Source organism: Notamacropus eugenii, chromosome 5, assembly GCF_028372415.1.
Source record: "Notamacropus eugenii isolate mMacEug1 chromosome 5, mMacEug1.pri_v2, whole genome shotgun sequence".
Classification (NCBI taxonomy): domain Eukaryota; kingdom Metazoa; phylum Chordata; class Mammalia; order Diprotodontia; family Macropodidae; genus Notamacropus; species Notamacropus eugenii.
Genome location: NC_092876.1, coordinates 453385225 through 453409944, shown reverse-complemented (window position 1 = coordinate 453409944; position 24720 = coordinate 453385225). Strand labels below are relative to the sequence as shown.

General features: G+C 40.2%; 1 protein-coding gene across 1 annotated transcript in view; it reads right to left on the bottom strand.

Annotated features, from left to right (window-relative positions):
• Positions 1–1397: 1397 nt before the first annotated feature.
• The window catches only part of ACOT9 (acyl-CoA thioesterase 9), a 32836-nt gene continuing 9513 nt past the window's right edge, over positions 1398–24720 (bottom strand). Inside the window, 14 exon segments of the mRNA XM_072615270.1 lie at positions 1398–1612; positions 1614–1666; positions 2586–2736; positions 2916–3003; positions 3726–3811; positions 3979–4069; positions 6840–6951; positions 8056–8123; positions 10673–10746; positions 13531–13634; positions 15538–15621; positions 20732–20769; positions 20873–21043; positions 24231–24276. Of these exon segments, the coding sequence (XP_072471371.1) occupies positions 1583–1612; positions 1614–1666; positions 2586–2736; positions 2916–3003; positions 3726–3811; positions 3979–4069; positions 6840–6951; positions 8056–8123; positions 10673–10746; positions 13531–13634; positions 15538–15621; positions 20732–20769; positions 20873–21043; positions 24231–24276 (1196 nt within the window). The 3' untranslated portion in view covers positions 1398–1582.

Below are 24720 nucleotides of genomic sequence, written 5' to 3'. Positions count from 1 at the left end.
GCCCAGATCCGGGACGACCTCGAGGGCAGGGAGACTCCACCCATCACGTATCTCCCAGGGAGAGGCAGAAATACCCGAGCTAGCCGAGCTAGCTCAGTCTAACCTTCTCAAATCCCCGCTGTTCATGGAGGGCCTCGTAAGACTCTAAGATTTAGAAGTCCCACTTTTACCCGCCCGAGACCGTCCACACGGAATTGAGCTTCCAATCCCAACATCTTTCCACTTTTTTCACTGTATTTTTCTGAAATTCAGAAATTGACCTGTACCATTCCTTATCCCCAAAGGAGTGACTGCCTGCTGAACTCACTGGGCATGTCCTAACCTCAGTCAAAGCACTATTTCTGCTCCTGGGGATATTGGCCCACCCTCAATTATTCCTGCCTCAGCTTAGACTGTGCAGTTTATACAAGTTTCTATCTTGAAATTCACAATCAGGCCTAATCTAATTTGCCACATCAGACTTAACAGCAAGGCAGTTTGGATGAGTGGAAAGAACCCAGGGGCTGAGTTGGGGGGGTGCTGATTCTAGGCCCAAATCTACCACTCCCCAGCTACGGCTAATGTCTGTTCCTGCTCCAACAATTAATAAACACCATGCACTAGGGATAAAAGATGTGCAAGTAACACAGTTTCTGTCCTCAAGGAGTTTACATCTTAAGAAGAGAATAAAATGAGTTTTCAAAGAAGTACATACATACAAAATAAATAAAGGGTCTGCTGTGGGCTTGGCAGAGCCGGAAAGGCTTCTGGAAGGTAACAATGAACAGAGTCCTGCAGAGAGCGAGGAGCTACAAAAGGTGGAAGGGGGTGGGAGAGCCTATCTTTCAGCTTCCTACAAATCTTCAAGAATGCTAAGAAGCATTCCCTACCCCAATGTTATCCATCCACTCTCTATGTCAGAAAACTAAGGGGAAACAATAATAAAAGCTAACATCTACATAGCATTTTAAAGGTTTTCAAAGCACTTCACATATATTATCGCATTTGATTCTAAGAACAACCCTGAGGCAGGTGCAATTATTATCCCCATTTTACAGATGAGGAAACTGAGCCACAGAGAGGTTAAGTGACTTGCCCAGAGTCACATAACTGATAAATATCTGAGGCAAGACATAAAGTCCAGCACTGTGCCAGGCTGCCTGGGGTGGAAGCAGAAGAAATACTGAAGAACAAGATCTCACCAGACTTTTACGTAAAAGAACAGCAACAATGCCACAAAGGTTTAATAAATGGTAAAATGATGAGAGTGAACCTTTAATGTTGACATGCACTAGTGCTCCACGTGCAGCAAAATAATAGGTCCCAAATGTTTAGAGAAATCAGCTCGTCCTGCTTCTTTGGCAGAGAAGAAAATGGAAGCAATACCGCACTAAATTAGGCTATGAACACAATTTAAATTATTTTAAGAGGTTGGTGTTTGTTTTTTTATTAAAAAATCCCCTTTCTGGCAGTTCTGACAGGTGTGATTCTTCTCCATGAAGATGAGAATGCTTTTTTAGTCCCCACAATTCTTTTCTTGCCCTCCTTAAATACCATATGCTCTCTCATCCTCAGTTTCCAAAAAGTAGCATTTTTTAGGGTGTCACTGGATAATAGCTGTTCCTTTGGTTTTTTTGATGCATTATGCCCATGAAATGTCGCTGACCATCTAAATATAACATGGAATCTGAAACAAAAGAAAGATTGCTACTTGAGAAACATAAAACATCTCAGCAAATCAGGACATGAGTAGATAATGGAAACAAGTGAACCAGTGACAGTAACAGGCCACCAAAATCTTCTAAGACGCTTGTCTGACAATGATTTGCTAGACTGAAGATCACCCAGGGTATCTCCTGGCTCCAATCTGTCACCCAATTCATGTTAGAAAATGAAGGGGAAGATATTAATAATAATAATAGCTAATAATATAAACATGCTCTGTTCCCCTGATCAAATGGAAGCTCCTTGATCATTTGCAAGATGGAAGTTTAGGGACCTTCGAACAGTCGTATGAAAACCTTCCCACCTTGCTGCTCACAGGCCGGAGGTGCTGATTGTGCAGCAGGCTCTGGTTGCTACCACCAATCCACTAATAGTAGGAATGAGTGTCTCCTATGAGTCCTCATGGGCTATTCACAAGCAGTAGGCATTCTAGCTCCCTCCTTTTCTTTGCAGAAATGGGAGACTATACATAAAAAACGAAAACTACATATGCCACAAGACTTGCTTTCATGCCTTGGTTAATTTCAGAAACTACTTTTATTTTACTTTCTTCCGCATTAGAAAGGATGACTCACTGGGAAGTGGGGAAGGAAAGGAAAATGAAGATGATGTAAAAACAAGAGTGAAAAACAAGAGCGGGAAAGGACACATGCTAATGCACTTGGCCCACCCGCCTTCTTTGGCAGGGGCTCTTAAACCCAAGCTGGAGGCTGAGAATTTACTATACAAAGTATTGTGTCCAGGAATCAGAACAGAGAGAGCTTTGTGTATGAGTGAGTGAATGTGCGTGTGTGTGCATGTCTAAATATAATAAGTAACAAGGACACAAAATTCTGACAATGTTTTCCCCTTCCTTAAAAACATCCCCCATTGTTGCTTACCTCCGTAAGTTTTGGGAATCACTGACGGCACATCTTTTTCAACAAAAAATGTGAAATGGAAGACGTTGGTCGTCTTGTGCTCTTTAGTACCAGGGACCGAGACTTCACTGTGGACTCTAACTTGGATGTTATTCTTTTCAGTAAAACAAACCTAAGCGAGTATATTTAAAAAGAAAGAGTAACTTAGTCCACCACATGGCTAAGAATGAGAAAAACAAGGTAGTTATAAGAGAAAAAATAACCCTAAGATATAGAAACACATCTCCTCTTCCATCCTTTACTGCCCAATCAACAAAGGAAATATTATTTAATTGCTCATTTCACACCCACCTGGGAAGAAAAGAATAGCAGGGATCCAATCTCCACCGGCCTCTGAAACATGATGTCATCTACCGCCGCCAGAAAAGGTCTGGTACCACTATTGACGGGAGAGAGAGAGCTGCGTTTCAAGCTATTTCTCTTTGGCCCTGGGACCCCACAGTCTGGATGGTGATGGCCTTTCCAGACCCATAATTTCAGGAAAACCCCAATAAATGCTTCACTCCATTCCTTAATGCCAAGTCCTCTTCTCTACAGTCTCACCAGCTAACTTACACCCTAACGTGTGCCCCTGCCAACCCAGCCGCCCCTAATCTCCAACTCTGCCATCATGATCCAAATCAACTAGGCCCCACTCACCATCTCCAAAGGACCAAAGTGCCCTGCCTGGGGCCACAACTTTCCTATGTGTGCTGACATCCCTATTAGAATGTAAACTCTTTCAAGGCAGACTGTCTTTGCTTCTGTATTTGTATTTCCAGAGCTTAGCACAAAGTCTAGTACACAGCAAACATTTAATAAATGCTTTTTCATTCATTCTTCCTTATGCCAGGTGGACTCACTATTAAACAAAAGTCAGTTTTAAAAAGAAAAAAACTATTATCATGTTGGGAAAACCAAAGGAGCCACTCTGACATCAGACCCACGCCAAAAAGCACCCTCCTCTCAGAAGGTCTAAAATATGAGAATTAACAGAAATACTTTTCTTCAATGAAAACTCAATTCCAGCATGTAAACTGGAAATCTTTATTTTTAGGAAAAGCACATCTAGACCTCACCAAAATATTTAGAATTACTGTCAATATATACATTATGACTTACGCAAAATTACAAGCAGTCGCCCAACCAAGTTCAAATGCTTTTCTCATAAGAAAACCTCCAAAGATTCTATTGAAAATGTTCCGTTCCTGTGTGTAAAATACACAAACTTACATGTAACACATAAATCAAAGAAAGAATTGTACCAAGGAAACAGGAGAAATCCAGCCTTAAGAAGGACTCTCCGAACAGTCACATACGTGTGAATAACTCACCAGCAGGCATAGACAAGCACAGACCCACACCATGATAATACCTCAGGATGGCATATCTCAAGGCTCTTCAATTTTGTATCTTCCATCCACACCGAATCTGGAGGTAAAATTCGACTTTGAAAACTTACAGTCCTGTACAAATTAAGGTTTGTTCAATTATTTCAGTATTTTATTAATAAGATACAAACTTCAACAAGAGACTTCTGGAACAATCAAGGAATCAGAAAATTGCCCCATTGTTGCAAATCCAGGCTGCGTTGGTTTTTTGTTTTGTTTTTCACAAATCCTGCCTTGTACGAAATCTGCATGTGGTATTACACATAAAAGTGTCACTTTCTGACGTATGCCTTGACAGGTTTTTTTTTCCTCTCAAAGAGAACTCATTTTAAGGAAGCAGTCTTAGATTAATACAATAAATCATTTAGGTCTAAATTAAAAAATGGGAAAAGAGAACAACAACAAAAAAAAAAAACCAGGTAACAGTCCCAATGCCTGAACGAGAGCAGGGGTCATGTGAGTGCAAAGAGAATGATGGGAGCAGGAAATACGGCAGGGGGAAAATCAAAAAGGCCAAAAAACCTTTGGATATGGCAGCGTTATGGAAAATGAAGAAAACTTAATGGCCCTACGAATAACAGACATTTCATCAATAGGAAAAAATAACGTGACATAGACTGTCACAGTATCATGTACATTATAGCACAATCCTTATTTGTAAATATTTAGGCCCTAAAATAAATCAGACTCGCTGAATTTTAGGGCTGGAAGGAACTTTGGCAATCATGTAGTCTCTCATTTTAACAAATTAAAAAACTGAGACCAGCAGCTAAGTGAAACACTGGATGGAGTTCCAGGCCTGGGGTTAAGACTTGAGTTCAAATCTGGCCTTAGACACTTACTAGCTGCATGACCCTGAGCAAGTCACTTAACCCTGTTTGCCTCAGTTTTCTCATCTGCTTTGCCAAGAAAACCCCCAAATGGGATCACAAAGAATTGGACAGGACTGCATGACTGAACAGTAAGAGCAAACTGAGTTCAGACTTTAGCCACTAATGAGCCCAAAAGCAAGAGATTCCATCACATTCTTCTGGGTTTTTTGTTTTTATTGCTGGTGGTGCTACACAAAACACAAGATATACTCCTTTGTAGTCAAACATATCTTGTACTTTTCACGTCCTTCTCCCATGATTTCCCACACAATCCTAGCTAGCTCTTTGCTCTCGATGCAATTCATCTTTGCTGCCTCATCTTCCTCTTCCTCACTGTTTACCTTCTCTAAAAAGTTATGGTAAATTACTAAGTATGTAAAACTCTCCACCAAAAATCCCTGGCACAAAAATATGTAAGGATTATCACAAGATGTGCAATAATACCTAGCAACTAGAAGGTATAAATGGTGAACTACGATGTGGAAACAGAGCTGAGTCAAGTCAGAAGGAGAGTGGAATTAGGGTCCTTGACTGCCGTATGAGTTGGACATCTCTGGAAGCTGTTGGTATCCATTCCAACCTCCTTTCCAGGATTTCCTTTCTTCCTTTCCTCTGCCTCAGAAAGCTCTGTTTTCCTTCATTTCCTTTGCTTCCTTCAAAGCTCAGGTCAGGTATCCTCTCCTATAGGAGGCCTACTGGATAGGAGTGTCCAGCAGTTTTCCATTAAACCAGACATTAAAGAGGTTGGAAAAAAATATGTAAAACAACACTACTCATCTCACCAAATTTTGTTTTGTAAAAATTATTATTTTCATAAAAGTTATTTAAATCAACATGAGATCAGTTTATTATTGTCATTTTTAAACGAATCAATAAATATCTTAAAATGCTATCAGTTTTCATTTTTAATGTGGTAAATACTGATAGATATAACCTACATAAATAAAAACTCTTTGAGATCTTCAAAATTTTTTAAGAGTATAAGGATACTTGAGATCCAAAAGTTTGAGAAGCACTGCTTTAGGGCAGGGCTCCTTTTGGTCTTGTCTCTCTATTCTCAGTGCCTAGCACAGTACTGAAGACACCACAGAGATCTAACGAATACTTGTTGAATAAGTGAAGGCACAGCTTCCCAACTTGGAACAGCCAAGGAAAGGCAGTGACCCCGAAACCATCTCCTATTATATCCTCCTATAATGTCCTTTTTGTTTCAGAAACTAGAGAACCAAGTACTTGAAGAAGCCACTACTAACATTAAAACTAATCTTCAATTTACTGAAGAACAATTAAGATCAGAGCTAATGAAGTAAGTGTAAAAACATCACACTCCTTTCCTGGAGACAGAGAGAGAAACTCTCGAGATCCCTTCCAATATATTAATAAGGTCTAAAAACTTTCTGTGTTTGAGATGACAGAAAGAGGTAAGGAAACATTATCTTCTCTGTGAATCTAATGCCAGTGCGAGCTCTGATCAGAGCAATCTGAACCAGGCCCAGGGCACTCCAGGAGCTGCACACAGGCTGCAGACACATTTCCCATCAGATAATCGCATTTTTGCCACACAAAGTGGAAAAATACGCAGCTCCCCAGACACTCCAATTCTTCAAGGACCTCCTATTTCATCAGTGAAGGTTCCACTTCCACCAATGCAGACCAGACAGAAAATTTCCTAAGTCGCTATGGATGAAAAGGTTCACCCCCTGGTGGCCAGTCTTCTGGTGATGGGAGTCTTCAAACCCAGACACAGTGATTCTTGGATCACGTATGTACTGACATCTCAGTTCCTAGAAAGAAACTGTTCCTGCCAATGTTTGTATTCCACTGACCTAGTCTTTAAGATCCCACGGTCACCTCCATGATACCATAAGGCACTGGATAATGACTCAATGCTAATTAATCATTTTAAAATATGTACACCAGTTCATATTCAACAGACACTCTCCTCCCTCTCTTTGTTGTCTGCCCCAACTTGCCTTGGGTCCAGCGTATTAAGGAACATGTTGTGAATTGCATGCCTTTCTTCTGCAGTGGGGGCCATCTTCAACAAGGATGCAGTAGTGGAGGCAATCCTCTTCCCCTTACTCACTAGAAAATGGGAAATTCAAAAAGCCCACAACGCACCACCATTAGAATAGCAAGCAGTATCCAAGTCTATACTATACTCTTACAATCAGCTGCAACTAATATAATCTTGTCTCTCTAAATGTCTCCATCCTTACAGCATTATGCAGTGTCGAGAGTAATAGCTGGATCCAAATGAAATACAGGTTCAGCAACATTGTTATTTTTATTATATTCTAAACTGGTGGTTTAAGGAAGCATATAGGATAGAGTTTATTTAAAAGCTGATGTATTCATTCTTTTTTTTTAAGGAGGAAACTGGGGTTAAGTGACTTGCCCAGAGTCACATAGCCAGTGGTCACATTTGAACTCAGGTCCTCCTGACTCTGGGCCACCTAGCTGCCTTTGATTTATTAATTCTCTATAATAAAAGAAATTGAATTATCTTCTTCCCACCAAAGTACACTTTCACATGAAGTACAGTAATGCTTCATTCATCTAAAAGCACTATGTAGGTAATTTCATGCAAAAAGGGTCCAGCTCAAATACCACCTCTTCTAAGCAGCCTTCTCAGCTTCTTCCAGCCAGAAGTGATCTCCCTTACCTTTGATGGCCCATAGCCCTTAGCACCTCATACACTGTCACACTCTGTTTTGTGCTGTTTGTATCATTCCTGTTCTTTCCCTATCTCCCAACCTCCACCCCAGGCCCCCACCCACTCGGCTGCAGTCTCCTGGAAGGCAGGGGTCGTGTGTTATACTCATATTTTGTTGCCTTTCGTGCCCCACAGCTCAGAAATCATTCAATAAGTTTGATTAATTTATTAGATCATATTACATAGTCCTTGGGCGGAAAGACTTTGGCTCAGTTTATAAATCAGTAAAAACATCCGCATTTGAATTTGGGATTCAACAAATTAAAAATATTCATTCCAATTTAGGGTTTATAGTTCAATCCAAGTTCTTGGTCAAAGTGGGTGAGGTTTCTAAGAAGCAAACCTGACAAATTAGTAATGTCCCACATGAAGACAACATTTGATTAGCACGTAATTTCAGTAAACAATCTTAAAATCTCCCCAGGATTCTATTGAGTTTGTTTTCTTAGGCTATTATATACAAAGTGGCATACATTCTCCTTGCTTGAAGAGTTCCTCTTCCTCTGGACCCTCGGGGATGAGTGGATTTATAAAAGCTGGCCTGAAGAGGAGAGAAAAAAATAAATGCATATGTGTGTGTGTGTGTGTGTGTATCCATACACACATATGGTATACATATACACATACATAGTCAATATACGTATGCCTTAATTTACATGTGTATACATGTATATATGCATGTCAAGAGATAGTATTATTCAGTCAAAGTGGAGGTTGTACAATTGTCCTTTCATTTTTCCAAATCTTCCAACTTATTCTCCATGTAACTGATAAAAAGGAACAAACTCCTAAAGATTTTACGATACAGGTGTTCACTGACTCTTGCGGCGGGCAAGGACTCTTTATTTTATCAAAGGCACAAGCACCTGGACAATAAAAAGCTAAAAGGCAATAAAAGCGAACTTCTCTCAGTCCTCTCCCTGAAGCCGTCAAGGGCGTTTCCACGAGTTCATTCATACGTTTATCTTTAAATATTTATACATATTTATTATATGTTTAGCCAACTATTTGAGCAATATTATATATTTTAACAATCTTACCACAAAACCCAAATATCAACAGCGACTCACAAGCACTCTGATAACGTCTCCTAACCCCCGACCCCTCTTCTGGTCCAGGACTCTGATTTCAACAGTATGAAGAAATGCTCTGCCATGGAAATTCCCTCCACTGATTCAGATTTTCAACTTACCTCTTTCTTGCAGTCTTAAAGAACTGCCAGAGTCATGTGACTTCCTTGTGACCCCCAAAATAGCTAGAGGCAGAATTTGAATCCAGATCTCCCTCTGCCAAAATGAAAATGAGGATGGAGGGAAAAACGAGTTTGGCCTGGAAGGGGTCACTTGTAAGCAATCCAATATGGCCAGGTGCAGGGACTACACTTGGGATCTCACCAGTACAATGAAATAGCGGATAAAGAAACTCCTTCTACCAATCTTCTGGCATTTATACACTGAGAAAGGTGCCTGGAGTACTGAGAGGTTAGAAGTGACCTGCCCGTGTACTATACAGGTCAGGGCCAGGGCTTGGCCTCATGTCTCCATGTCTCTGAAACATTCTCTGTCCATGAGGCCAGCACTTCTTGAAGTGTAGTCTTCAGATCTCTGAGAATCCCTAAGACCCTTTCGGAGCTGGTCCTCAAGGTCAAAACCATTTTCATAACAGCACTAAAACGTCATTTCCTTATTAAAATACTCTTGCCTTTTCTAATGACACAGGTGTGTAGCCAGATTTTCTTCATATACTTCAACAAAAAAACAACGTATCACAATAGAGTAGACACGGGAACATATAGGAGAATCAAGCTGTCTTCCAGTAAGCCAAGCATTAAAGTAACTGCAAAAACTGTGAAACAATGCCACTCTTCTCACTAATTTTTGTTTTGGAAAATGAAATTATTTTCATAAAACTGTGTCATTTATGTTAACTGTAATAGGCTTATCATTATTTTAATGAATTAATAAATACTTTATTTATCAGCTTTAATTTCTAATATGGCAAATACCAATGTGTGTGTGTATATATATATATATATATGTATACATACATATATACACACACATATATATATATGAGTGTGTGTGTAGGTGTGTATATATACATATATACACACATATACTATATATGTATATATACACCCATACGTACATATATACACGTATGTGTATACACACACACACATACATAAATACACACACATATACACATACACATAACCAACAAGCTATCTGGGGTACTCAGAGGCAGCTAAGTGGTGCACTGGATAGAGTACTGGGCTTGGAATCAGGAAGACCTGAGTTCAAATCTCCCCTCAGACACTAACTAGCTGTGTGATCCTGGACAAGTTACTTCACTGTGTTTGCCTCAGTTTCCTCATCTATAAAATGGACTAGAGAAGGAAATGGCAAACCACTTCAATATCTTTGCCAAGAAAATCCCAAATGGGGTCATGAAGTGTCAGAAATGACTGAAAAATGACAACATCTTTGGGGTCTTCAACAATTTTCAAGTCTTGTAAAGGGAACCTGAGACCAAAAAGTTTGAGAATTTGCTATACTAGACCACACTGAATTAAATATGGCGTGCTTTAAAAGTCTGCTATAGGAAGCACATATCCTTAAATATATATGGATTAACTGTCCCACACCAGGTACATTACTTGGATGAAGTGAGATTTCTGCTTTAACTTAGCCACATAGTATTTGGTATTCATTTGTTCGTTCAACAATATTTTTTTAAGACTTTGACTGATTGTGTTCAAAGCTAGTACACAGCTAAAGACGTCAAGATGGAACTCAAATTTGATTTGTGATTCACTCTACTGATATGAACAAAATATTGGTAACAAATATTCTCAAAAACAGGCAAAATATGTTTAAAGTCAATTGAAGGGGAAGGGACAAGAAGAGTATATGAGTATATGAGTAAGCAGATTACGGCATCTAGCTTTTTCTTAACCAAATAAATGAACTTTAGAAATAACTAAATCAATTAACCTAGAAATTAAATTTAGTTCCTGTGGAATAAAAAATGATAAAAAAAATACTGGTGACATATTACACAGTTGCAAAATTCTAGATTAATAATTACCCTTTGTTTTCGGGATCACGGGCCACCATTACAAATGTTGCATCCAAGACAGGCTGGTAAACCGTATCATGTAACTAAAATAAAAAAGGAAGGAGTTCAGATAGAGCAGATATTGACCATAAATAATGCCACAATTCCAAATTAGTACTATCGCTTTAAGAAATAATCATGTGAAAATAACTATGAACATCTACATCATCCTTACTTAGTCATCTGACTGACATGGGATAGTGGGTGGAGAGCTCTAGAGTCAGAAAGACCTGAATTCCAGTCCTGCCTCTGGCACATACTGGGTAAAGGACCCTAGCAAGCCCTTTAACCTTTCAGTGTACCAGGCAACTTTCTGAGATTATACATGACACACCAGGGATTCATCTGCATCGGTGAAGGGAGTTTCCTCAGTAGTTCTCTATACCAACAAAATCACAGTTTCTATCAAAAAAAAAACCCCTCTCCCATACAATGCTCCAAAGTTTTTCACAAATGTTAAATTAATCTTACCAATTAACTCCCACAGGCCTACGGTCAGATAAGCCTTATGAAGTTAAGTCTTCTACTCTTTATCAAGACCTATCTAAACAAGCTGGTGACACTGAAAAATGGAAAAAATAAAAGAACAGATACTAACATAAATCCCACCAGCCAGGTGGTACGATGGATAAAATGCCAGATTTGGAGTCAAGAAGAACCAGCTTCAAAATCTGCCTCACATACTAACTACATGACCCTAGAACAACTCACTTAACCTTTCTAGGCCTAAATTTCTCCATCTATAAAATAAGAGATTTGGACTCGATGACTTCAGAAATCCCTTCCAACTCTAAATCTATGACCTTTACCAGCTCCTAAGGAAGTTTAACTTATGTAAATCAATTGTATTGAAAGAGATAACATATTCAAAGTGCTTTGTAAACCAAAAGGCATTATATTAAAATGGCTTAAATTGTCAAAAAAAAAAATCTAAGAATCTACATCAATCACAAAATGTCTGAGCACTTTGCCAGGTAAAAAGAAACAGCAGACCAGAACAACACCAATTTTTAAAAAAAAAGGATCCCTTTTTTAAATCTTAAAAGGGAAGTCAGTGGGCAATCACATGCATGTGATACTGCCTACAAAAACAAGTTTTCTGAATGCTTGGCCAGAGACCCAAGGGGATGAGATCATCCCTGGAGCACTTAAGGAAGAAACTGGAAGGAATATACAAACAGATGAAATGGGGGAAACAACTGTAAAAGTTTTTTAAAAATTTGTCTGCTCCATCACTGATAAGGGAACACCCATGTGTGGAGAACAACTCTGACCCCAGCATCTCTTAGATCAGGTTCAAGGTTGGGACACAATGAGGTACTTGAAAGTCACTGACCATTTAATACACGGAGGTTGATTTTGCCCTAACATGAAAAGAACGTACAACAAGGACACAGGGGAACTCAGCTCTTTTGGAAACAGTCCTCCTTGTCTCCACGCAGACCCATCTGGTCAGCAGGGCAGGGCAAGCAGGGTTACTCAAATGTGCTTCAGAAATCCACCAAGTCCAAGGGGTCTAGATTCCACGTGGCTGAGACTTTTATGCCCTTAGATGACCAAGAAGGAGGGAACAAGCATTTATTAAGTGCCTACTACATCGTGCTAAGCACTCTACAAGTGTCCCATTTCATCAGAAAATCCAGGGCCAACCATGTGGGACAATCAGGGCAGTTTTATCTTCATTTAGGTAAAGCTTCCCCATGTTGTGGGTGGGAAGAAAGAAGGACAACGCTGGTCCTTATGCCAAACCACACCAGTGAGATCACAGTACTGAAGTACTGCTAAATTAGTTCACAGGTAATAGATTTTGTGGATTCTCTTTGCAGTAAAAACATAAAAGCTATGCCCTAACTTCTTACTGTCAAATCTCTTCCTCTTTCCAATAACTACTTGGAAAAACCATGGTTCCCAATTACTACTGGCATTTATATCGTGCTACACCGTTCACAAATCCCATTTATCACTACTCTGTGAAGCAGGCACCACAATCATTTAACACCCCATTTAACAGAGAAGGTAGCTAAAGCTAACTTGCCTACAGGCCACCAAGTGCCTGAGGTGGCCTCCGACATCCGTATTCTGACTCCAAGTTCAACATTCTCTCCACTATACCGTACTGTTACTCACATTTAGGATCAAATGAAGTTGGGGAGGTGACTTTGGTGACTATGTCAGGATCCAATGAAGCAGCACATGTAAAGCCCTTCATCAACTTTAACATGCTATACATGTCAGCTGTAATTATTACTGTACGTATGGCTATTTGTTTATTCTTAATATATTTCTGTTTTGTGTAATTCTTCCAGCAAAACTAGAAAAATGCCTTAACAAGAAGCTGCTGTCTGTAATTTCAAAAGGGTCGGAAGACATGAAACAATGTGGGCCCCCACATATGTAAAGAGGATGTTACGGCTACCAACAGTACATTTTTAACTGCTTTTCCCAGTAAGGGTGAGAAACATTTTTGTCCTCCCTTATTCCCTCCTGTCACCAACTAGCAAGCTGCTGGCAATATGGCAGCTCTGATGAAGGGTGCAGCTTATTCTTTTAAGAGGAACTAACTGGGGGCAACTAGGAGGCACAATGGACAGAGCACTGAGCTCCAATCTGGCCTTAGGTACTAGACACCTAATAGCTGTGTGACCTTGGGCAAGTCACTGAACCCCAATTGTCTGGGGGTGGGGAGGAATTTACTAGCCTGGCATAAATGTAGAGGAGCAAATATAGGATCATAAGTTCACAGAGCTGAAGCTGGAAGCAACATCAGAGGTCATATAATCCACCCTTTTACAGGATTCACATAAACCAGGAATTCAGCAGCTACTCACCTGACACATGTGCATCTTGACTTCCATAGATGTCTTTCCAACCCAACTCACGTGTCCAGTGAACTTAATATCATTTTCTGGACTTATGACGTTCTTACATAAATCTGAAAAAAAAATACACAGAGAAACTTGACTGAATAGGTTCCAGCCCCCTTCTCCCTATTCTGAAGTTGGATTGCCAGAGAGAATGTTTGGGGAGTTGAGCGAAGAAGGCAGTTAAGGCAGGTTAAATTTAGACGTAACAAGTGCTCAACAAACGCTTGTTACAAACTGAAATGAATGGAGGCTACACAGCTGTCTTCCTATCTGGCTTATCCTTGGAAGAGAAAGGAGCCTGGGCAATGTCTCCAGAGAAAAATCCAGGAACTGGGAAGGATAAGCCATCTCTCGAGCAACAAGGCTTCCCCTACTGCCTTCCCCTTGTAACTCTTTAGAGAGGGAGTTCTTAACCTTTTTTTCTTGGGACCCCTTAATGAAACCCCTTCTCAAACTGACACTTTTAGATGCACAAAATGAAATACATGGGATTATGAAACCAAAGGTCAGTGACAATAAAGATATCATTTTTCCCCCATTCAATTCATGGATTTCCCTGAAATCAACTCCTGTTGAAGAATCTCTCCTCTAATAGGTAGAAAAATAGAGAGGCATGTGTGTTTAAAAGAGCCCATTTTTACTTCTCCTAGTTCATATTTGGCTCCAAGTTAAGTTAATTGCCCTCTTTTAGGGGAGAGGTCTATTTCCTTAAAAGCTCTAAATATTTTACAGGGAATATTACATACCAGTGAGAGGCAGCATTTGACTCAGTGTAATAATATATTATTATATTATGACACACAAGAGTTCTCCAAGATGAGAAGGCATGGATAGGTTTTACAACATGGACCAACTGAGGACCTATGAAATCACTGATCCATCATAGCATGAAAAGAATCCATAACAACTTACATAATGCCTTAAGGTTTACAGGATCCTTTCATCTTAACAGCCCTGGGAGGGGGGTAGTGCAAGGATTATTACAAATGAGGAGTTAAGAGGAATGAATGACTTGACTTGCCCAAAGTCACACAGCTAATAAGTGTCAGAGCCATGATCTGAATCCGGTTTCCTGACTCCAGATCTAGAGTTCTTTCCACTATACCAAGCTGTCTAAGGAAAATTTTTTTTTAAAATAAATTATAATACGAATAATAATAATTAACATTTACATCCTGCCTTAAGGTTTTCCAAATGCTTTACAAATATTATCTCATTTTATTCTCCCAAAAATCCTGGAAGATAGGTACTATTATTACCCCTCTTCTACTGAGGAAGAAACTGAGGCAGACAGAGGTTAGGTGATGTGCCCAGGATCACATATCTAGCAAGTGTCTGGTAGATCTTCTGGAATCCAGGTCCAGCACTCCACCCATAGCTGCCTGCTACGTACAAGTGGAGTGGTTCCCTCGTTAGGTAGTAAACCTGCCTTCGCTGAGTGTGTGCAAGCACAAACTAGGTGGCCATCCACCCTAGACACTGTAGCAGGGATTCCTGTGTGGAGCAAGGGGCTGAATAAACGACCTCTAAAGTATTCCTAATATATGCTTTTTTATGATCAGATTTATCAGAAAAAAATTTCATTTTTTAAAAAAATATATCACTTAGGAGAGTTTCTAAGAGTTTCTCAGGCACCTAAGTGATGAAGATGACAACCAGAGAAGTTTTGCTTTGGTGTCACCTTGGTGCCAGATCTAGGTTAGACGGCTCTGGAAAGACAGACTGACATGCTAACTTCTAGAAAATTGACACAATAAGATTTGAAGTCAATTCCAAACAGCTGTACGTGAAGAGTTAATCCTGTCTTGGAAAGGGCCTGCTAGTAAACCAAGAAGAAATAAACTGAGTATAATAAAATTCCATATGAAAGGAAATTGTTTTTGCTCAAATCAAGCTATACCTATTGAATATTTCAATAATAATGAAATTGAACTGAATTCAACTGAAGCAGAGACTGACGAGAGCACTTACCAATTTTGTCAACCAAGGCTGTCACGATAGAGAAAGGGGACATCTTGCCGGAATCTATTTTGGTGTGAGTATAGCTAATAAGAACTAAGGAGAAATGAGAGAATTTGTCAGTGGTAGGAAAGTAAAAGTATTTCTCAACACTCAGCTCCCTTACTTACAACATACAAACATCAGATGGCAGTTTGTGAAGTTCTGGGCCCTCCTCTGGCACCACTTTATGGAAGGTGCTGATCTCATCTTAGAATCATAGGCTTTGACTGAAAGAGGTTGGTTCAACTACCTTGTTTTAGCAATAAGGAAAGAAAGGCTCAGAAAGGGGAAGGGAGCTCTCCAAAGTCACATATTTGGGCAGTGGCAAAATCCTTTAACCATGGATCCATGGTTTCTAGTTCAATCTTCTTTCGAACCTATTATGTTGCTGTTACTTTATAAAGTTTTGAAAATTAAAAGAGCTGAAATTTTCAAGCTAAGACATCTCTTTTGCTCCCTGTTCTCAGGTACTGGTCCATGAAGCAATTCCCTGATCAAGACTTGTCTCTTGTTCTGTAAGATACAAATCCTCATACCTATCTTGACCCTACCCTAGGCCTCTCACTCATCCTGATACAATAATACTTTATTCCACTCACCTATCCTCTACCTAGTCCATTACCACTACAACTCATAGCTTGAATCATCTGCTTCTCACCTTCCTTTAGGCAGGAACAGACTTTCCACCTTCTAAAAATCAAAAAAACAAAAACTCCTAATTTTTAAGCAATTATTTTCTTTCCTATCGTCCACAATTAAGGCCAGTAAATAAGCTATTTATACATGTTGTCTAGGACTATTGTCCCCAAATCTTTCATTGGTCCCTTCTGATATGGTTTCCAAACTTGTCTGTTGAATATAGGATGTCGACAGTAGCATTGTAAGCCTCTTGAGGGCAGGGCGTGGGTTTTTTTTTTAATCTCATCTCCATATACCAGTCATCATGCACTTAAATAAATACCCAACACAAACATCTGGGAACATATATGGGATATGACCAAGAACCTCCAAGGCCTGTCAAACCTGACAGTTGACAACTCACTTCTGGTTATTCATCTGAGGATGGATGAGACTACTGGAAGGAATCTAGAAAACTGCTCTAAGAATGATGACCCTCTAGAAAAGAAACTGAAGACCTCTGGAGCAGAGGGAATGTTTGCATCCGCACCAGCAAAAGAACATGAGGATTGCTGGGGATGGAAGCTCAATTCCAGGTGGACAGTCTCGGGCGGGTAAAGGTGGGAACTTCTAAATCTTAGAGTTCTCACGAGGCCCCCCCCAGGAAACCACTGGGAATCGAGGTGAACCGAGCTATCTCGTGTATTTCCGCCTCTTCCCGTGAGAAACATGATGGGAGAGAGCTCTCCCCGCCCTCGAGATTGTCCCGGATCTGGGCACACTATTGTTATCTAACAGCACGGTATTCAGATGCAAACTATGCTGCTGGAGAGTTTAAGTAGGATCAGGAAAGCCTGAAAGTTCTCTTGGGCGGAGGGGCCACGTCTGAGGACAACAAGGCTCCGCTTTTCCTCTCTCCTCTCTCCCCTCCCCCTCTCTCCCCCCGCTTATACTTCTACTTCCAATCTCTTATTGTAAGATCTTTGCCTCCTTGGGAGATTCTTCGCTCCCTCCTAAGGAAGAATTCCCCTGCACTTGTAACTAGACCCTGAAATAAAGCTCAACCCTTGTTCGACTCTGGAACGTCCTTTCTCTCATACGAGCATCCGGTTTGGCCAACCGAAGACCTCCGACAGAGGTAAGGGAAGACTCGGGTAGCCCTCAGGCCTCTAGGCCTGGCAGAGGATGTTAAAAGAAAAAGGAAGATAAGGCAAGGATGCACAGTGGTAGATGCACATCTGTCAACTCAGATCTTTTGAATCTGAGACAAAACTGAGGATGGATACAAACAAATGGAAATGTTCTATCAGAATGTCAGGAACATCAAAGCACAAATTGAGATGAAGCTTTTGAGGAAGGAAGGACCAAAAAATTGGGATTTGACAAAACTCTACTGCTGAGGTAAAAGGAAAATACTGAGAACACTACCTGTCAGAACACTACCAGGCTCACAGACTCAGCACCATCTTTGACTCTGTTCCATCTCCCTCATCTCCTCCATCCAATTAGCTGCCAAGACTTTTCAGTTCAACTTCCATAACATCTCCTTCCTCTGTCCTGTCCTCTCCTCTCGACTCAGTCACCAGTTTTGCTCTCACCTAGATTAACCCAACAGTCTCTTATTGGATCTCCCTGTTTTGAATCCTCCCTACCTCAAATCTACCTCCCACAGAGTTGCCAAAATAATTTTCCCAAAGCACAAGTCTAACTATTTCACTCCTCTGGTCAAGTATCTTCAGTGATCCCCTTTCACCTAGAGGATAAAACGCAAGTTACTTAGGCTGACATTTAAAGCCCCCACCATGTGGCTCTGACGGACCTTTCCAGATAGTTCATTCAGTCTCCTTCACATGTTCTTTGTTCCAGACAAACTAGCCTAGGTGCTGTTCCATCTCCCACTTACGGGCCTCTGCACAGCCTGTTTCCTATACATGGAATATACTTTGCCAAATTGTGTCAAAGTAAAAAACTAGCCTCTTATAATCCTCAGCTTCCTTTAAGGTTCAGTTCAGCACCTATCTTCTCTTTCCTTATTCCCATTCCAACTGCTAGTATTTTCTTCTTCCTCAAATAATATATGTGTGTGTATGTGTGTATTTGTATGCACACACATGTACATATCTATATACACATATACATATTTATACATGTATATGAGACAGACAGGTAGACATGTGTATTGATATATTTCAACACATATATAGTCTATGTAAAGATATCTATATTTATGCATCTGTATCTCCACAGAGATACTGTTGTATTCCCTAGCAGAATATAAGCAAGCACCTTGAGATTACAGACTGTTTTTCAGTTTTGTTAGTATATCCTCAGTTTCTAACACAGAGATCAACAAATCAGTCAGTCAGCTATGTGCCAGGGATTGTGCTAATTCTAGGTACAAACAAGATGTATACAGGATAAAATGGGGAATCTCAGAAGGAAACCACTAAGATTAAGATTAACAAATGTTTGCACAATGGAGTCAAATCAAAGAAAAGATCAGATCACTGTTGAAAGTGAATCTGATAGCAGCAGAAAAACTAAGGGAAGATAGAACTACTCAATTGTGTTTTACTTTTGTTTTTTCTACCAAAAAGAATAAAAAATAGAACAAAGAAGGGCCCAAAGGAAACTGATAAAGTGAGAAAAGGGTAAGATAATTACCTCCAATAAAGTTCTTACGTCCAGACAAATTGCTTCATAGTTAAAGTACTTGCTGATATGACAGCTAGACCACAGTTAGTAAAATCTAAAATATTATGAAAAATGGGAGAGGCACCACAGGATTGGTGAGAGGCACCACAGGATTGGTGAGAGGCACCAATGACAATAATTTGGTGAACTTCAAACTGGTTGAAGCATGGGATTCAAAGAATAGTAACTAATGGGTTAATACCATTCCAGATGCAAGTCTCTAATGGAGTAGAAAATGGCTTTGTTTGGCCTTGTCCAAAGGACTTAGAACTTCGGGAAGGAAGGGCTAGAGAATCTTCCGATGGAAGACTCAAGACCACTTGTGAAGGAATATTATTCGGTATGGGTAGGATCAGCTAACTTCTAAGGTACATACCTTTCAACTCTGATTTTTTAATTTTTTTTAATTATTATTTTTCTTTATGAAAAACAAGCTCAAAATTTGCATCTTTTAAAACTTTCCTTTAGTGTTTCATATGAATGATGCAAATACTCTGATTTTATAGTGCCATCAGATCTTAGCTCTTCTAATACCTTTTTGTTCTTTTAGCATTTCATTCTTAGTTCATTCAGCAAACATTTGCCAAGCACTTACTCCATGCAAAACATGAAACAGAGGTGCTTCATTCCCATCCAACCCTTAGGTCTGTATACAATCACAACTGCTGACCAGTCACTTGGTAAATTGTGTTAATATTCTATTTTCACCTTAAAAAACTAGTTGATTTATTCAACTGTTGATGTCCTCCTAAGACGTTTTACCAACATCTGCTGGTACTAGAATATATGTGTTTAAATAAGCCTTGGCAACAAAAGGGTAGGCATAAGCACAAAGTATCACTTCGTAAGGCTCAAATACTGTTTTTGCATATTAAGAGTCTCTAATAAAGACAAGCAGCTATCAGTTCAAGAAACTATTTGGTTTAAAAACAGAAGCATCAATACACACAAAATCTACTAATCTGCAGAAAGCGGGTCAGTATTATTGGCACAGGATGCTCCCCTTACAGACATCTTCCCAAGGCACAACAAACAGTATTTTGAAAATCAAGTATATAAAACAGAGATTACTGATTTTAAAGAACTCAACTTAAATGAAACTGCCAAGATGCTAAACTCGAGACCAGGATGAAGAACCTCCTGCCTTGAGATCACATGTGGGTTTCTAGATCCTTAAGTGCCACCTTTTAACTGAATCCACATTTTAGAGAACACCCTTGCTCTAGACCTTTGAGAAGTCACATGCATTGGGACTGTAATGTCAATGAAGAAGGACTAAAAAGAAACTGCCTTGTTTGGTTGAGGGAAAGGAAGCCTGGGGTTACATCGAAAATGGTTTGCAAATTCTCAAGAGGGCATCCTTCCAAATCTTGGCGCAGCTTTAAGCCTTAATAACTTACAATTACAATTTGCTCTTATTATAATTATTACTATGACTAATAATAATAACAGAAGCTTCTGGAACACCTTATATATTAGGACTAGACCCTAAGTTTCTTGAGACTAAGGAATACGTCATATTTACTCTCTTCCACTCCAGGACTTAGCGCAACAACTGCACACAGACTTAATAAATATTGGAGAAATTGAAGGTTCAACTGTGGAAGTCTAAAGCAGGGAGGAAGGTTTAAGAACAAACTTTTTAATACAGCAGGCTGTAAACTCATCAGTGGTCTCCTTGCCTCAAGTCTCTCCTCATCCGGTATAGTCATCTACACAGGCTGAATCATATGAAGGAAGGGAAAAGAATTAGATAATTTCTGATGGCTCCTTTCCTCAACAGTGTTCCCTGGTTCTAAGTAAATAGTAATCATTACAACTGTGCACAGAAATGTTTGGCACACCTCAGTACCTCCTAAGCTGTCAAGGTCTTCAAGAATCCTGCCGAATCTGGAAATAAAAGAAAGTGGGATTTAACAAGTGGAAACCACAGGGCATTCATTTCCTTTTAAAGTTCAAACCATAGATAAAGAAAAAAAAAAACAACCGTTACCTTACACTATTGAATACAGTCAAATATTTCTCCCGTAATATAGGTTGAGTTCCTAAAGGCAAAATAACTTCGATATAACTGTCCTTCATTCTCCTTGGAGGCAGCTCCTCCTGGCTCTTAGGCAACAGACCATGAAGGGACTTTCTCTCCTCCATAATCTTCACATGGTCACTGGGAAGAAAGGGAGCAAGATGTACGTAACACAGAATCAGGAATATTGTCAACACACCCCTGCAAACCAGGTTCCCCATTCTCCTATCTGTACTAAGCTCCCCCATTTCTTATGTCCTCCACCTCCCCAGTCTTCCTTCCTCCACCAACCCCCACCAGCCCACCCTGTGAGGAAAATATAGAGCTACTCTAGGAAAAGTTCCTAGGACAACTGCTTAAAAGTACTTTACAGTAAAAGTTTAAAGCGAATACTCTACCTTAAAGTACTCTAAAAGAGCTTAAAAGTGCTTTAAAAAAAGGGAACTAAGGGAGTTTCATGCAAATGGGATAACTAGACAGACGCTACAGCCATGAATAATATCTGACATGTATACAGCACTTTAAGATTTACAAAGTGCTCTACTCAGTTTCTCACCTCTCACCCATAACGAAAGGCATGAAAGGGATTATTCTCATTTTATAGGGGAGAAAACTGAGGCTCAGAAAGGTTGAGTGACTTGTCCCTGTAACAGTAAGCATATTAACATACACAGGGGAGCTGCTATCACAGGTTCTTAGATCTGCATTTATAAAAGGAAAGGCAACTTTTGAGGGGTCAATAATCACTTTAATAAAACACATGTATCATTCACTTAGTTCAGAGGGAAACGTCAGCACCCTGAACGTCAGAGAAAATACAGAGAAATCAAAAGTCAACAGACAGGCTTCCAAATGTCTGACATAAGCAATACATACATCATAGACCAACAGACAGATCCAACTGTCTGATCATAGTTAGCAGAGAGGGAAACACCAACATCTGGATTTTTAAAGCCGGGGACTGGCTCCTTAGAGCTTCCCAGAGTCTGGCCAAACAAACACTTGCAGTCAGTACGCTGCAAAGTAAAATCTCACCCTCAGAGTGCTTTTACATTTTTTACAGTCAGAGGGCATCACAACCCTTGAGAATCAATGTCTCATTAACAAAGGGTGTGGGCCTGCCAACAAATCTTCCCAGGCCCATTAATGGGTAGGGAAGCTCTTCAATCACATTAAAATAATTAAAATTACACATACATATATACACTGTTTCTAGTTAAAGAAACTCCTAGTAAAGACTCTTGGTTGATAAAGGCAAGATTCAATCAGAGGCATTTTCTACTAAAACAAAAACAGCAAAGCTCACGTATCTAGCATGGATAGATAACCGTCAGGACAATAATAACAGCAGCAGTTAGCATTCACACAGTGCTTTGTGGTTTGCAAAGTGCTTTACAAGTTAATTCACGTGATCCTTACAACAACCTGGTAGGGCAGGTGGCATTAACCCCACTTTATAGATAAGGAAGCCCAGAGTATTTTCTCATGTTAGCCTCAAAGTCAGGAAGGGCAAGTATAATGACAGTCATTCTCCATGTAAGAAAACAGACCAATGAGAGGGCAAGGGTCACAAGAAGGGTTCATGTGATCTAACAAGTGAAGGGGCCAAGTATCGATGAATAAACCTATGAACATAAGGACTATTTCCCAGGAAGAACTTAGCGTTCACATGGCACTTTAAGATTTACGAAGTATCATAAAACTGGAGCTGGAAGGAACCTCAGAGACCATCTGGCTCAACCCCTTCATTTGACAAGTGAGCTGCCAGCAAGCCCCAGAGAGTCTGATCAGGGTCAGGTCCTCCAGCGTTCTTTCTGCTGCACCACAGTCCACAGTCCACAGTCTGGCCACAACCTTGTGATGTCAGTAGCAGGAGTATTTTTTTAGTCCTAATCTGATGTCACACACATAGAGAACTCCTGGCAGGGAAATTCTTTCCACTACTGCATATCAGTAACTCATAATCTTGTCTGGGACACTGAGAGGTGAGGACACTTCCTAGTTTGTCACATGCTAATTTGTGTCAGATACAAATCTTGGCCTTCCAGACTCTGACGTCAGCCCTCCAGCCACTAGGCCATGCTAACTCTTCTGATAATAACACTACAGGTATAATCATTCTCATTTTACATGGATGTGACTGCCAATGGTCACCTTATAATTGATCTCCCTGCCTCAAGTCTCTCTTCCAGGCCATCCTCCATTCAGCTACCATAAACCTTCTCCAACCCCTCTGAAGTTCAAGGCCTTCCCTCTAATAAATGTCTCTTATCTATCTTGAACATAGCTTGCTCTGTAAACATTTGTTTGCATCTTGTCTCCATCAGACTTGTAAGCTCCTTAAGGACAGGAACTGCTTTCTCTCTTTCTTTGTATCCCCAGGGCTGAGCATAGGGCCTGGATGGGTCTGACTCTTCATGATCTTACAGACTAGAGCGCACCAATGCTGTCCATGAAGTTTTCTTGACAAAGACAATGACGTGGTTTACCATTTCCTTTTCCAACAGACTAAGGCTTGCCCAGGGGTCACAAGCTAGCAAGTGTCTTGAAGCCAGATTTAACCTTAGGTCCTCCTGACTCCAGGCCCAGGGCTCTGTCCACTAAGTGATCCAAATGCCTCAGCACAGTAGATGCTTAATAAATATTGATTGATTGATTAATATTACTTCTCTCCTTTCAATAAATTCCAGTGATTTGCTATCACATCTAAGATCAAATAGGAAATACTGTATTGAGGTTTTAAGGCCCTTCACAACCTGGTCCCTTCCTACACTTCCAGTCTTTTCCCACTTTACTCCCCTCTATGATTCGATGCTGCTCGTCAAACACAACACGCGATTTCCCAACTTTTCACTGCCTGTCCCCTATGCGCCAACGTTCTCCACTTCTACCTCTGTGTTTCCCTGGCTACCTTCAGGAATCGGCCCAAAGCCTCTGTTTGACAGAAGCCTTTCCCTTCCTAGTATCTTCTCTCTTCCTTAACGCCACACATAACTTACACATACATGGTTATTTGCCTGTTAGCATGTGAGCTCCCTTTCTCTGTATTCTCAGTGCTCCCTGCTATGCCTGGCACATTGTAAATACTGCAGAAGTGCTTGATGACTGACCAACATGGTAAGAACATGTCAGAGATGTGACTTCAACGTAGGCCTCTCCTGACTCAGCACAACACACTTTCCACAGCACTGCACATGCTGATTCTCCCAAACCCACCACCCTTCCTAGAACAAAAAAGCCACACACACCCTCCTCCTCCTCTTTCTACAAGGCTCACTGATGCGACCAGGAGGTCAACCAAGCAATGCATTGATAATCCTCAACATACCTCCAGCGTCTGGATATTCCTACTATCTCCCGAAGTTTATGTCGAACTGAAAGAAAAAAGATGAATTGGTGAAACTTACCAAAGTAAATTGGAAGAATATGAAAGAATCAAGCCATTAAGCTCAAGCTCCATGCAAAAAGACTCATGCCCTTAGCAGACGGCAAAGACAGAGATCCAAATTAAGAAGAACTAAGATTAACTTTAAGGCTACCATTTAAAGTCAAACAGTCGATCTAGAATCGTTAATATCCCTCAAGAACTGAAATACCCAAAAGAATGTGTGTGTTAATCATTAGGCCTTATATAAACAAATATAATAGGACAGAATAGGGAAGGGAAATAAGCATTTATGCAGCACCTACTGTATGCTAAGCACTTTACAAATATCATTTCATTTGATCTTCACAACACCCTTGCAAGACAGATGCTCTTATCACCTTCATTTTACAGATGAGAAAACAGGCAAAGAAAGGTTAAATGAGCTACTCAA